Here is a 14150-nt window from a genome sequence, read left to right on the forward strand (position 1 = left end):
TGACGAAATTTGATTTTTTTACATATTTATACTGGATGTTTGATAGCAAAAAGTAAAAAAAAACATTTTTTTATTAAATTGTTGGTCTTTTTTTTGTTTACAGCGCAAAAAGGCGATCAAATACCACTGAAAGAAAGCTCAATTTGTGGGAAAGAAAAGGACATAAATTCCATTTGAGTTCAGAGTTGCATGACCGCGCAATTGTCGGTTAAAATAACACAGTGGCGTAACGCAAAAAATGGCCTGGTCAGGAAGGGAGGTAAATTATCTGGCGGGCAATTGGTTAAACTACTGAAGCCAAAGGATCAGCATGACAGCCAGGCAAACAACATTTCCAGACGCAGGAGCCTGCTCTATGGGTTCCATTCATTTAAACGATCAAATCCTGAAAGATGAGACGGAAGGATTGGTAAATGTAACAGATATAATAGCTGTGTGTGGCTTGTATCCCTGTGTCCTTGCTGGGACTTGTAGTTCCACATCAGGGCAGCCATAGCTTGGGATCAGCTCAGTTTGGGACTCCCCGTCAGCGCCCTCTGGCGGACACGCGCACTACCGCCCGGACATGTCAGTGAAGCCGAGAGTATAGCGGTGACGCGCTGGAAGTTAGCGGGAGCGCGCCTGGTGTGCCCGCCTCCTCTCCCGGCGGTTCGCTCGGTGGATGGCTGGCTCGGTCCCCCGGGCTGTTAGTGCTGTGTGTCGGTGAAGAGGGGAGGCAGGCGGTGCTGGGCTTCCCATGCGGCGGAAGGAGAAGCGGCTGCTGCAGGCGTTGGGGCTGGGGCTGGCCGCCCTGCTCTTCCTGCCCAACGTGGGGCTCTGGGCTCTGTACAGGGAGAGGACCCCGGAGAACACAGGGGCGCCGGGAGACGGACAGGTGAGGGAGCCGCCGGCACCATGGCAACTGTCTGCGCCGCAGAGCTGACACTCTACGCTGACTGTCCCATAGAAGTGTGCGGGAAAGTGTGCAGTGTCAGTGTCCCACACTGATGTAGGGGATCTACTAGGAGTGTCAGTGTCCCACACTGATGTAGGGGATCTACTAGGAGTGCCAGTGTCCCACACTGATGTAGGGGATCTACTAGGAGTGTCAGTGTCCCACACTGATGTAGGGTATCTACTAGGAGTGTCAGTGTCCCACACTGATCTAGGGGATCTACTAGGAGTGTCAGTGTCCCACACTGATCTAGGGGATCTACTAGGAGTGTCAGTGTCCCACACTGATCTAGGGGATCTACTAGGAGTGTCAGTGTCCCACAGTGATCTAGGTGATCTACTAGGAGTGTCAGTGTCCCACACTGATCTAGGGGATCTACTAGGAGTGTCAGTGTCCCACACTGATCTAGGGGATCTACTAGGAGTGTCAGTGTCCCACAGTGATCTAGGTGATCTACTAGGAGTGTCAGTGTCCCACACTGATGTAGGGGATCTACTAGGAGTGTCAGTGTCCCACACTGATGTAGGGGATCTACTAGGAGTGTCAGTGTCCCACAGTGATCTAGGGGATCTACTAGGAGTGTCAGTGTCCCACAGTGATCTAGGGGATCTACTAGGAGTGTCAGTGTCCTGTAGTGATCTAGGTGATCTACTGGGAGTGTCAGTGCCCCACACTGAACTAGGGGATCTACTAGGAGTGTCAGTGTACCATAGTGAGTGTCAGTGTCCCACACTGATCTAGGGGATCTACTGGGAGTGTCAGTGTCCCATAGTGATCTACTGGGAGTGTCAGTGTCCCACACTGATCTAGGTGATCTACTGGGAGTGTCAGTGCTCCGCACTGAACTAGGTGATCTACTGGGAGTGTCAGTGCCCCACACTGAACTAGGGGATCTACTAGGAGTGCCAGTGTCCCACACTGATCTAGGGGATCTACTAGGAGTGCCAGTGTCCCACACTGATCTAGGGGATCTACTAGGAGTGTCAGTGTCCCACACTGATCTAGGGGATCTACTGGGAGTGCCAGTGTCCCACACTGAACTAGGGGATCTACTAGGAGTGCCAGTGTCCCACACTGAACTAGGGGATCTACTAGGAGTGCCAGTGTCCCACACTGATCTAGGGGATCTACTAGGAGTGTCAGTGTCCCATAGTGAGTGTCAGTGTCCCACACTGATCTAGGGGATCTACTGGGAGTGTCAGTGTCCCACACTGATCTAGGGGATCTACTGGGAGTGTCAGTGTCCCACACTGATCTAGGGGATCTACTAGTAGTGTCAGTGTCCCACACTGATCTAGGTGATCTACTGGGAGTGCCAGTGTCCCACACTGATCTAGGGGATCTACTAGGAGTGCCAGTGTCCCACACTGATCTAGGGGATCTACTAGGAGTGCCAGTGTCCCACACTGATCTAGGGGATCTACTAGGAGTGCCAGTGTCCCACACTGATCTAGGGTATCTACTAGGAGTGCCAGTGTCCCACACTGATCTAGGGTATCTACTAGGAGTGCCAGTGTCCCACACTGATCTAGGGTATCTACTAGGAGTGCCAGTGTCCCACACTGATCTAGGGGATCTACTAGGAGTGCCAGTGTCCCACACTGATCTAGGGTATCTACTAGGAGTGCCAGTGTCCCACACTGATCTAGGGGATCTACTAGGAGTGCCAGTGTCCCACACTGATCTAGGGTATCTACTAGGAGTGCCAGTGTCCCACACTGATCTAAGGGATCTACTAGGAGTGCCAGTGTCCCACACTGATCTAGGGGATCTACTAGGAGTGCCAGTGTCCCACACTGATCTAGGGGATCTACTAGGAGTGCCAGTGTCCCACACTGATCTAGGGGATCTACTAGGAGTGCCAGTGTCCCACACTGATCTAGGGGATCTACTAGGAGTGCCAGTGTCCCACACTGATATAGGGGATCTACTAGGAGTGTCAGTGTCCCATAGTGATCTACTGGGAGTGCCAGTGTCCCACACTGATCTAGATGATCTACTGGGGGTGTCAGTGCCCCACACTGATCTAGGGGATCTACTAGTAGTGTCAGTGTCCCACACTGATCTAGGTGATCTACTGGGAGTGTCAGTGTCCCACGCTGATCTAGGGGATCTACTTTGAGTGTCAGTGTCCCACGCTGATCTAGGGGATCTACTGGGAGTGTCAGTGTCCCACACTGATCTAGGGGATCTACTAGGAGTGTCAGTGTCCCACACTGATCTAGGGGATCTACTAGGAGTGTCAGTGTCCCACACTGATGTAGGGGATCTGTCAGTGTCCAAACTGAGTGTCGTTGTCTAAATGGAGCATCAGTGTCCCAAAGTGAAATACTAGAAGTGTCCGTGTCTAAATGGAGTGTCAGTGCCCTACACTGGTCTGCTAGTAGTGTCAGTGTCCTAATCACATCTGCTAGGAGCACCAGTGTCCCAAACTGGTATGCTTAAAGTGTCAGTGTCCCAAACTCATCTGCTAGTAGTGTCAGTGTCCCACACTGATCTACTAGGAATGTCAGTGTCCAAACTGATGTGCTAAAAGTATGTAGTGTCCCAAATGGCTGTGCTAGAAGTGTCAGTCTCCAAACTGATGAACTATGAGTGTCAGTGTCTGTCTCATCTGCTAGTAGTGTCAGTGTCTCACACTGGTCTAGTAGGAGTGTCAGTGTATAAAATACCATACTGGTCTGCTAGGAGTGTCAGTGTATAAAATACCAAACTGATTTCCTAGGAGTGTCAGTGTTCTGAACTGCTTTACCAGGAGGGGTAATGTCCTAAACTGCTGCGCTAGTGGTGTCATTGTCCCAAATGCTGTACAAAGAGTGTCAGTGTTTGAACATGCTGCCTCAGGTCAGGGTTTCTGTCTCCCCAAACTGCTGTGCTTTGAGTGTTGGTATCAGTGTCGGTGCCCCATGCACTGTGCTAGAAGGGTCAGTGTCCTAGACAAGTTCAGCAGTATTGTTCAGTGTTTCAGACTACTGTAGCAGGTGTGTGTTCTCCAACAAATGTGCTATGAGTAGCAGTGTACTGGCCAGGGTACACACAGGAGAACACGATTGAGTGTGTGCTCAGAGGAGTCACCGACTGTCTCCCTAGGGGTGATCATGCTGGACTCTCGTTATCCCCGGGAACTGCATGGAAATGTGTCCTTCAGAGCTGTAGAGAGTGAGCTGGCCGTATGAGGGTGGAAATTTGCCGGTTCAACAGGGACCAGCTGAATTTCGATCTACTAATCAACATCTGTTGAAACACCCTGTCAGTATTTTTCGGTTTGATCAGCACCGCAGGCAATAGTCTGCAGCGCTGATCAGTGAATTCTGACATTGCGAAAGTCTTCCTTCTGTTAGAATACAATGACAGCGCAAGGAGGATTCCCCCATCCACATCTAATATGTGGATGGGGGAAATGGGGTCATTTTCTTTAATTCAACCTACTGGTTGAATGAAAAAAAAAATGGACTCCTCTATGGCCAGGCTTAAGTTTGCCATACACATATAAATGGACTCCCCTATGGCCAGGCTTAAGTTTGCCATACACATATAAATGGACTCCCCTATGGCCAGGCTTAAGTTTGCCATACACATATAGATTTTCCTTTGAAAACTTTCATTTTACTAACATGTTTGATCATTTAGTGAGGTCAAATCAATATTAGTTTACGACCGCAGTGACGGGAACATTCAAATTCCTTCAGGCAGGAAGGAACTGTTTTCTAGATCTAACACATTTTTGGACAGTGTATGTGGTTATCATTCAGAAATTACATTTTTAAAATTGAATGTTAAAAGCAAAAGACAATTTTCTAATGACATTCGTCCATTCCTCAAATGTACGAGTACCTAAAGGATGGAAGATGATTATCCTACAGAGGTGACTAGCAGAACTGTGTGTGACTGTCTCTCTGAGCTGACACTCTACAGTGTGCATGTCCCACTGATCGGATATGTTGGAGTGTTCAGCAGAGCTATTATTCTGACATGTCCCATATATCAGTGTATGTGTCCCATAGAGCTGGAAGTCTAGTGTCAGAGTCCTCTCTCTGTGTACTTCCCTAAGGCTACTGTCACACTGTTCCCTTGTACAATTGCCTATGCATGTTTGCAGCTCTTTTGCATCTGTGAAAAAAGGACTCATGATTCAAAAACTGCACCAATAGTGCAACCGGGGGTGCATTTTTGATGCGGTTTCCATTCATTCAATGGGGAGGTGCGTTTTTGGTGTGTTTTTTGTTTTGTTTTGTTTTACTGCACCAAAAATGCAGCAAGCAGGATTTTACAAAATGCAGCGGATACACAATTGACCAGTATGAAGTGTTCCAAAGGATTTCAGGATCATGTGTTTTTCTTTTGCTTTTTTTTTTTTTACTGCAAAAGTGGAAGAAAAGGGATCAGTGTGAAAGCAGCCTAACCCCTGGTTCACATCTGTGCTGTTGTGCGGGCCGCGATTTGCACGGGCATGAGAACCCATTCATTTGAATGGACTCCTGTGCCCTGGGACGCCCAGAGAAGAAGTCCCTGCACTACTTGGGAAATCGCAGCCCGCACGGGAACCTAAGTTTCCAGCACAATTGTGATTTCCAGTGCAGGTGGCGTGCCATTAGAACTAGGGTGCCTGCCGGTCCTGCATTCCTCTGTTTGGATGGTGCGGCTTCAGGTATTTGTGCTGGTCCTGCAGCGGCACCACCTGCACACATGTGAATCAGGGCTAACTCCTGCTTCACATCTGTGCGGGCCGTGATTTGCGCAGGCACGAGAGCCCAGTCATTTGAATGGACTCCGTACCCCGGGACACGCAGGGAAGAAGTTTCTGCACTACTTGGGAAATTGCAGCCTGCAAGGGAACCTCAGTTCCCAGTATGGTTGCGATTTCCAGTGCGGGCGGCGTGCCATTAGGAATAATGTGTGGGTGGTGCGGCTGAAGGTGTTTGTACAGGTCCCGCAGCGGCACCACCCACACAGATGTGAACCAGGGGTAAAGCTGACTGTTGGACCTTAGTCTAGCACAGATCTGAAGGTACCACAGTGAGCTGCCAGTGTAGAACAGGCTTTCTGAACCATGGTCCTGTGGAATCCTAGGGTTCCTTCTGTTGTTGTTAGGGGTTTCATGAGCAGGTGCTGACTCTCACATAAGTAACTGCTGTCACCAGTCATCTTTTTGGCCTTCCGTAAGGGGGGGGGGGGGGGCGCCTTCTTCCCACTGACCACCTATGTAAGGGGCATTCTTCTTACTGACCTCCAGTGTGATGGGTCCTTCTATCACTGATTACCAGTGTTATGGGGGTCCTTCTAGCACTGATTACTAGTGTGTGAGGTTTCCTTCTACCACTGATTACCAGTGTGTGGGGGTCCTTCCAGCACTGATTACCAGTGTGTAAGGGTCCTTCCAGCACTGATTACCAGTGTGTGGGAGTCCTTCCAGCACTGATTACCAGTGTGTGAGGGTCCTTCCAGCACTGATTACCAGTGTGTGGGGGTCCTTCCAGCACTGATTACCAGTGTGTGGGGGTCCTTCCAGCACTGATTACAAGTGTGTGAGGGTCCTTCCAGCACTGATTGCCAGTGTGTGGGGGTCCTTCCAGCACTGATTGCCAGTGTGTGGGGGTCCTTCTAGCCCTGATTGCCAGTGTGTGGGGGTCCTTCTAGCCCTGATTGCCAGTGTGTGGGGGTCCTTCTAGCACTGATTGCCAGTGTATGGGGGGGTCCTTCTAGCACTGATTATTATTATACAGGATTTATATAGCGCCAACAGTTTGCTCAGCGCTGTACATTATAATGGGAGACAGTACACGAGACAGTACAGTAACAATACAATACACGAGGGGTTCAAGGACCCTGCTCCTTGGAGTTTACAATCTAGGAATGCCAGTGTATGGGGGGTCCTTTGAGCACCGATTCTCCCAATGACCACCATGGTAATGTAGTTTGTGACGTGAACTTTATTAAAGCCATAAGTGAATGTTTGACTAATTTTTGGCCTCTGATTTATGTCTTCATAAATATATAGCATGTTTTATGTACTTTTACTTTCATCACTGTTTCTATTCTGCTTGTTATATATGTGCTTGAATCTATGTGCGGTGCAAAGCTGAATAAATGAGCTGTATTTATCTGGTGGTACTTTGTGAGGATGAGTAGTTTATTGCAATGTTGTGCCAGTACCTATGACGGCATGCGGTTGGAGGATTTCTGTTTTTCGCTGATTATTCATTGTTAGTCACCAGTCCCATATTAATCTCCTCCCTGACATACAGCAATGTTTCATTTGCCAGCTGATGCATCTTGACATTTTTGTACACCAAGTAGGATGTTTTGGCAGCCAAGTATTCTCCAACTGGCACAGGGAACTCATACAAAGTCCGGGCAGTGTTCTGCCTTCCTCCAGAACTAATCCAGCAACCTCTACCATCACTCCTGGCCAGGGCTGTGTCAGCCACAGCTTTCTCTCCTCATTGGCTTATGCAGGCCATAGACGGGTCAAAAATCGGCCGATTTTTCAGCCAAAAAAAAAATCGGCCGATTTTCGTACCGTTAGTGGGTTAATTGGTCGGCCGATTTTGCCGGCAATGATGGGCAGATCGGCCGATCATTTTACTGATAAAAACTCTGTGCATGAGCTGTGACATGCAAGAAAAAGAAGAAGAAAAAGATATCCAGTCCGCTATTATATTTTATATGAAAAGTCTTGCAGTTCCTACAATGTATCTATTTGTATCCAAATAAAAACATCTGTATCCGAAATGGATACAAATGGATACATTGTTGCAACCACAATACTTTTTCATGTCAAATATAATAGCAGAGCTCTCTGCAAGGGACAGAAGTAATTAAATTCCGGCCGTAGACAGGACGAAAATCGGCCAATTTTTTTTACCGTCGGTGGTAATGTCGGCCTATTGAACGACCAATTTTTCGTTTTTTTTTTTTTTTTTTTTAAACGGTCGGTTTTCGACTCGTCTATGGCCTGCAATACTGGCTATGAGTGGCCTCAATTTGAGACCATACGGAGAAGCTGCCCAATTTGCATTGTCTGTTTGGGTATGACTTCATGACACCAGCTGTTTACAAGTGCATTCTCCCTTTTGAAGGGACAAGCAGGCTCCCAGCATTGCCCATCCTCTGGCTTACTGTTGAAGCATTTGGGTTGTAGCTTTCTCCTCCAACCTCCGGTGGGTCTGGGGCTCACAATTGACTTTCGGTTTCCTGCTTCGGGTCTTCCTGTGCTTCCAGTCAAAATATAATGTGGATGGTGGTGGAGGACTGGTCCATTTGGGAAATTCTGTAAATCTCCTATTTTCTAGGCATTGAATGAAATGTGGCCTTAAGTGCTTTTTGATGTACTGACACACTGGATTCCCTCCAGGGGTCAAAAGCTCATACATATTGGCGGCCGAATACATCACGCAGGCCTGTTCCCTGACTCCCTGCTGCTGTACCTTCAGGAATTGAGTATGGCATATAGGGTCCTTCAGAAGCCTTTTATAGCTGTCATGGATTTGCTCGAAGCGAAGTGATCCATAATCGATAACAAGCTCACTGTCTGCCATCACCACCACCTCTTTACCGTCGCATGCGGTCACAAAAGCGTGTCCTTCCTCATAGTCAATGTGCAGTTGAACTGTTGGCTTGTACACCGGTAGGACTGGATTTTCTACCATTCTTATGCAGGGCAGACCACTTGTTTCCTGAAACTGTTTTCTCAGTATGGTCACTGCAGCCTGTGCAACAGGAAAGGCGACGGGCTTCCCATTTTCTATATCCGCTTTATCCTGCTTGATGAGTCCCAGTTCTGGGATCCAGGGTTCTGTTGGGTCAGCATATTTAACTTTTTTCTGTGGGGTGAGTGGCTGGCTGTTGTCACAGTATGCCCTGTTCCGTGGATTCCTATGGGACTGTTGGTTTGGCAGTACAGATGATGTCTTGGTAAAACGACTTGTCCACGCTAAAAGAATAAACAATAACAGAAAATAGTATAGCAGAAAAAAAGGAAAATGTTTAAAGTATAACTAAAGGCGAGACTTTTTTTTTTCTTGTTTTGGATAGAGTGGATAGGAATTTGAATGTCTAGAACAACAAGTTGACAGCCACAAAGGCTGATGGAACTTGTAGTGTTCCCATTCACAGAATATTGTGTTTTTTGTTTTCTTTTTCTTACTTTGACAGCTACAGGGGAGGGAGAGAAGATCCCCTGCTAGCTGTCAAAAGGGGGAGCAAGGGCTGGTCCATTTGTAACATGTTTCATGTTATACCCTGAATGTAGGTGGAACATGTTACGAAAGGTGAACTTATCCTTTAAAGTGGTTCGAAAGGTTGAAGGTTTTTTACCTTTGTAGCAATTGTATGTACAAATATGAACGCGAACATCCATTTTGCTAAAGTTCCTCCATCCTGTCATTCTCACTCCAAATCAGCCCCCCTCCCTTTCTGTTGAGTGGCATGTGGTCTGGTGTGGCTGAGTTCAGGAGTGCACAGGGCACAGCGGGATACACTTCATGGTTGTAAACCCAATTAGCTGATTCCAGTGTGTCTGGCAGACTCTTGCTTTGAGCTGATCGTAAAGCTATAAACCCATCAGTCACTGGACTTGAAAGCATTCCGAAATAGCAGTAAAACCTGCACCCCATGTGAAACCACTTTTAAATACATTTTCATAACTTCTCATAGGAAATACATACAATAACACAAAACATATATTCAGATTGGTCAGTTTACTGCGAGACACCTGATACCTTACACCCCTAGATTACGTCTACCCGAGAGCAGAAAGCAATATCTCCTTAACCGTCCCAAGCAGATGTGTCATATCTGGTATCTGGACGTTCAGAATATCATTCTGCATATTATCCCACCAGTGGATAGGATGCTACATGTACCTATGGAAGGTTATTGACCATGATATAAACTGAGGGATTTGGTCATAGCATGAGATCCCCGCCTAGACACCCCTCCCCAAATGAGGCAATTGGTTCTCTGCTTTAAGGAGACACCCTGCTGGGTTCCTAGAAAAAGGCTGTTATGCCTGGGGAAGGAAGATGAAGAGATCTCCCTTTTAACATCAGGAACCAACTTTGGGAGTAAAGGCACCCTTTTGTCCGGACACTTGAACGCTGCTTAAACCAGGATTTCTGCAAGTATTCTACCTTCTTTATGTTATCTCTCTGCTGTGTTATTGCTCTCTCTATTTATATATATATATATATATATATATATATATATATATATATATATATATATATATATATATATATATATATATATTGGCTACATCTTTTTCTGTAAATATTTTTATTGTACCAGTTTGACCTTTTTAGTAATAAATCCTATTTTCTGAAAAGTGTTGAACTTTTTCTAAAGCTCTTTAATGCAAACTAAGAATCCCTGTCTCTGAAGAGCGCTACTGTGTGTTTTAAACTTCTGCATACATCTGCCTGCAGTGACAGTGTGTATACAGACGCTTATTCAAACATCATAGTGTTACTGCTAAGATTGGTGAGTTTTCTCTTTCTCTGTACAAAAAGGCGGTGGTGGCAGTGTGAAGGGTTAATTGCGTAATTAACCTGACCCAGTAACAATCGCTCTCAGGCTGCGGCACATAGATGGTGGTCCAGTGAGCTGGAAAATCTTTGTGCAGGGTGCAGCTGAGCATGGCATTGTTACACACGTGACGGTGTGGTTTTAGATTGGCTAGTCCTTCGGTCACAACCTACATGCATGAAACCGCTGGGTAGCCATCTTGCTGCTCACCGCATGCTGCCACCTACTGTCCAGCAGACCTGTAAGCAAACGCACATCACTTCATGGCCACGTAACCATTCCCTATGCTATACAAAACTATATTAAATGCGTTTTTGGCTAGAGGTATGCTTAAAAAATGTACCTGATCCAGCTTACATACAAATTCAAATTAATTCAGTTGCTAAATGGTCAGCACTTTCGCCTGGCAGTACTAGGTTCGTTGGTTTGAATCCCAACCTCGGCACCATCTGCCTGGAGTTTGCATGTTCTCCCTGTGCCTGCGTGGGTTTCCTCTGGGTACTCTGGTTTTCTCCCACACTCTAAAGACATGCTGGTAGGTTAATTGGATCCTGTCTAACTTGTCCCTAGTATGTGTATGTATGACTGTAAGTTAGGGACCTTAGATTGTACACTCCTTGAGGGTTAGGGACTGATGTGAATGTACAATATATATGTAAAGCGCTGTGTAAATTGATGGCGCTATATAAGTACCTGTAATAAATAAAATACAAACAAACCTACAGAACCTATCTTGTTTGTAACCGGGGGGACAGCCTGTGTTTATATAGCGCCGAAAATTTACAAGGCGCTTTATTTTGAACATTCACATCAGTTCCTGGCCTCAAGGAGCTTACAAATGAAGGTCCCTGTTTCACATACTATGGCCAAATTTAGTCAGGGACCATTAACCCTCGGTTCACACCTAAGCATTTTCCGCAGCGTTTTGCAGAAATGCAGTACAGTCGATTTAACATGATTTCCTATGGGATATGTTCACATCTTTGCATTTTCACTCGGTGCATTTTTTGGAAAGGGTCAGGGACTTTTTTTAAATGCAAAAAGTTGCGTTTTTGGTTCTATAGACTTCAATGGAAATGCTGCAGAAACACATGTAATGCGTTTTGATGTGTTTTAATCTGCCCAGCAACAAGTTACAAAAAGCATCAAATATGCGGCAAAAATGCACCGCAGAAACGGACCAAACGCAAACTGCATAGGTGTGAACCTAGCCTTACATAACAGTATTTCTTTAGGGTTTGGGGGAAACCTACACAAGTACAGGTAGAACATGCAAACTCCATGCACAGAGCAGTGTCCTGACTTTGAACTGAGGACCCTAGGGCTGCACAGCAAATGTGCTAACCTCCAAGCCACAGCGTTGGACAGTGGTCATCAGGACATATAGATGGGATGTATCACCTCAGTGTCGCACAAACAAAATAAAAAAAAGTAACAGGTGTTCACATCCATGTGCATTCCATCCAAAAAGATTAAAAAAACCCAAAAAACCCTATTTTGGTTAAAGTTACCTAATAATAGATTTAACGCCAATTCGTACCTCTTGTCTGCGGTCTTTGAATGTCCATCATGTATTACAAGTGTGAAGATTGAGAATAAAAACTCTGATGATTAGAAATCTGAAAATTTCTAATGAATTTTGACTATAGAAATGTATAGTCAGAAAATACGCTCTAAATACAAATACATTCCTCTGGGAACAATGTACAATGAATAGCAAGCATCACTAGAAGCAGCAGGAAATATTTCACACTTCCCGCTCCTGACTCTGAAAGCAGAATGAGCCCTTCTGGGCAAGCTACTTGGTTACCTAGCAACTGTGGTCACATGAACACTTGTGATCAGTGGTGTATTTTGGTTTTGTGCTGCCCTAAGCAAGACTAAAATCGGGCCCCCCCCAACATCTAAATTTGTCCCACCTTTTCATCTGCAGGCTCCACCTCTTCCTATTAGAGCTCCGCCCACAGACAACGATGGGGTGCCATCATTGGTGTCAGTGGGAGGAATAGTGCCCCATCATTAGTGTCAGTGGCAAGAATCGTGCCCCATCATTGGTGTCAGTGGGGGGAGAAATAGTGCCCCATCATTAGTGTCAGTGGGGGGAGGAATAGTGCCCCATCATTAGTGTCAGTGGGGGGAGGAATAGTGCCCCATCATTGGTGTCAGTGGGAGGAATAGTGCCCCATCATTGCTGTCAGTGGGAGGAATAGTGCCCCATCATTGCTGTCAGTGGGAGGAATAGTGCCTTATCATTGGTGTCAGTGGTAGGAATAGTGCCTTATCATTGGTATCAGTGGGAGGAATAGTGCCTTATCATTGGTGTCAGTGGTAGGAATAGTGCCCCATCATTGGTGTGAGTGGGAGGAATAGTGCCCCATCATTGGTGTGAGTGGGAGGAATAGTGCCCCATCATTGGTGTGAGTGGGAGGAATAGTGCCCCATCATTGGTGTCAGTGGGAGGAATAGTGCCCCATCATTGGTGTCAGTGGGAGGAATAGTGCCCCATCATTGGTGTCAGTGGGAGGAATAGTGCCCCATCATTGGTGTCAGTGGGAGGAAAAGTGCCCCATCATTGGTATCAGTGGGAGGAATAGTGCCCCATCATTGGTGTCAGTGGGAGGAATAGTGCCTCATCATTGGTGTCAGTGGGAGGAATAGTGCCCCATCATTGGTGTCAGTGGGAGGAATAGTGCCCCATCATTGGTGTCAGTGGGAGGAATAGTGCCCCATCATTGGTGTCAGGGGGGAGGAATAGTGCCCCATCATTAGTGTCAGTGGGAGGAATAGTGCCTCATCATTGGTGTCAGTGGGAGGAATAGTGCCCCATCATTGGTGTCAGTGGGAGGAATAGTGCCCCCTTATTGGTGTCGGGGAGGAATAGTGCCCCATCTTTGGTGTCAGTGGGAGGAATAGTGCCCCATCATTGGTGTCAGGGGGAGGAATAGTGCCCCCTTATTGGTGTCGGGGAGGAATAGTGCCCCATCTTTGGTGTCAGTGGGAGGAAGTGCCCCATCATTGGGGTCAGTATGAGGAATAGTGCCCCATCATTGGGGTCAGTGGGAGGCATAATGCCCCATCATTGGTGTCAGGCGGAGGAATAGTGCCCCGTCATTGGTGTCAGTGGGAGGAATAGTGTACCATTTATTGGTGTCAGTGGGAGGAATTGTGCCCCATCATTGGTGTCAGTGGGAGGAAAAGTGCCCCATCATTGGTGTTTTTTTGTTTTGTTTTTTATTTGGTGTCTGTTTGTTTTGTTTTTTATTTTTGTTTGTTTTTTTTCTACTGCTATCTGCTATCTTTAGGGCTTGTTCACACCATGTCCAGTGACCTGCATTTTTCTGTATTGAATAAACAGTGACAGGTCACTGCTAGAGACATAGAAAACAATGGTTTTCTGTGTGCCTCATTTACATACCAATATTAGATAGATGTGTAGTGCACTGCAGTAAAATGCAACATATATTCATTTTAACAGAATCCCATGCATTTTAACTCAACCGAAGTGGGGAAAAAAAGCTGGTTTAGACAAGGTTCACATCTATGCACTTTGCGTTTGATCCGTTTCTGCCGTGCATTTTGCGTTTTGCTGCTTTTGCTTTTTTTTTTTTACTTGTTGCTGGGCAGATTAAAACGCATCAAAAACGCACTACAAATTTTTCTGCACCGTCTCTATTGCAGTCTATAGAACCAG

General features: G+C 46.4%; 1 protein-coding gene across 1 annotated transcript in view; it reads left to right on the forward strand.

Annotated features, from left to right (window-relative positions):
• Positions 1-654: 654 nt before the first annotated feature.
• Positions 655-14150, forward strand: part of GALNT10 (polypeptide N-acetylgalactosaminyltransferase 10) — a 298618-nt gene continuing 285122 nt past the window's right edge. The window contains exon 1 of the mRNA XM_089682819.1: positions 655-874. Within this exon, the coding sequence (XP_089538945.1) occupies positions 737-874 (138 nt within the window). The 5' untranslated portion in view covers positions 655-736. The remainder of the gene's footprint in view (positions 875-14150) is intronic.

The sequence above is a fragment of the Staurois parvus genome, unplaced genomic scaffold (assembly GCF_062004578.1).
Source record: "Staurois parvus isolate SC_StPar_1 unplaced genomic scaffold, SC_StPar_1.0 ptg000298l, whole genome shotgun sequence".
Classification (NCBI taxonomy): Eukaryota; Metazoa; Chordata; class Amphibia; order Anura; family Ranidae; genus Staurois; species Staurois parvus.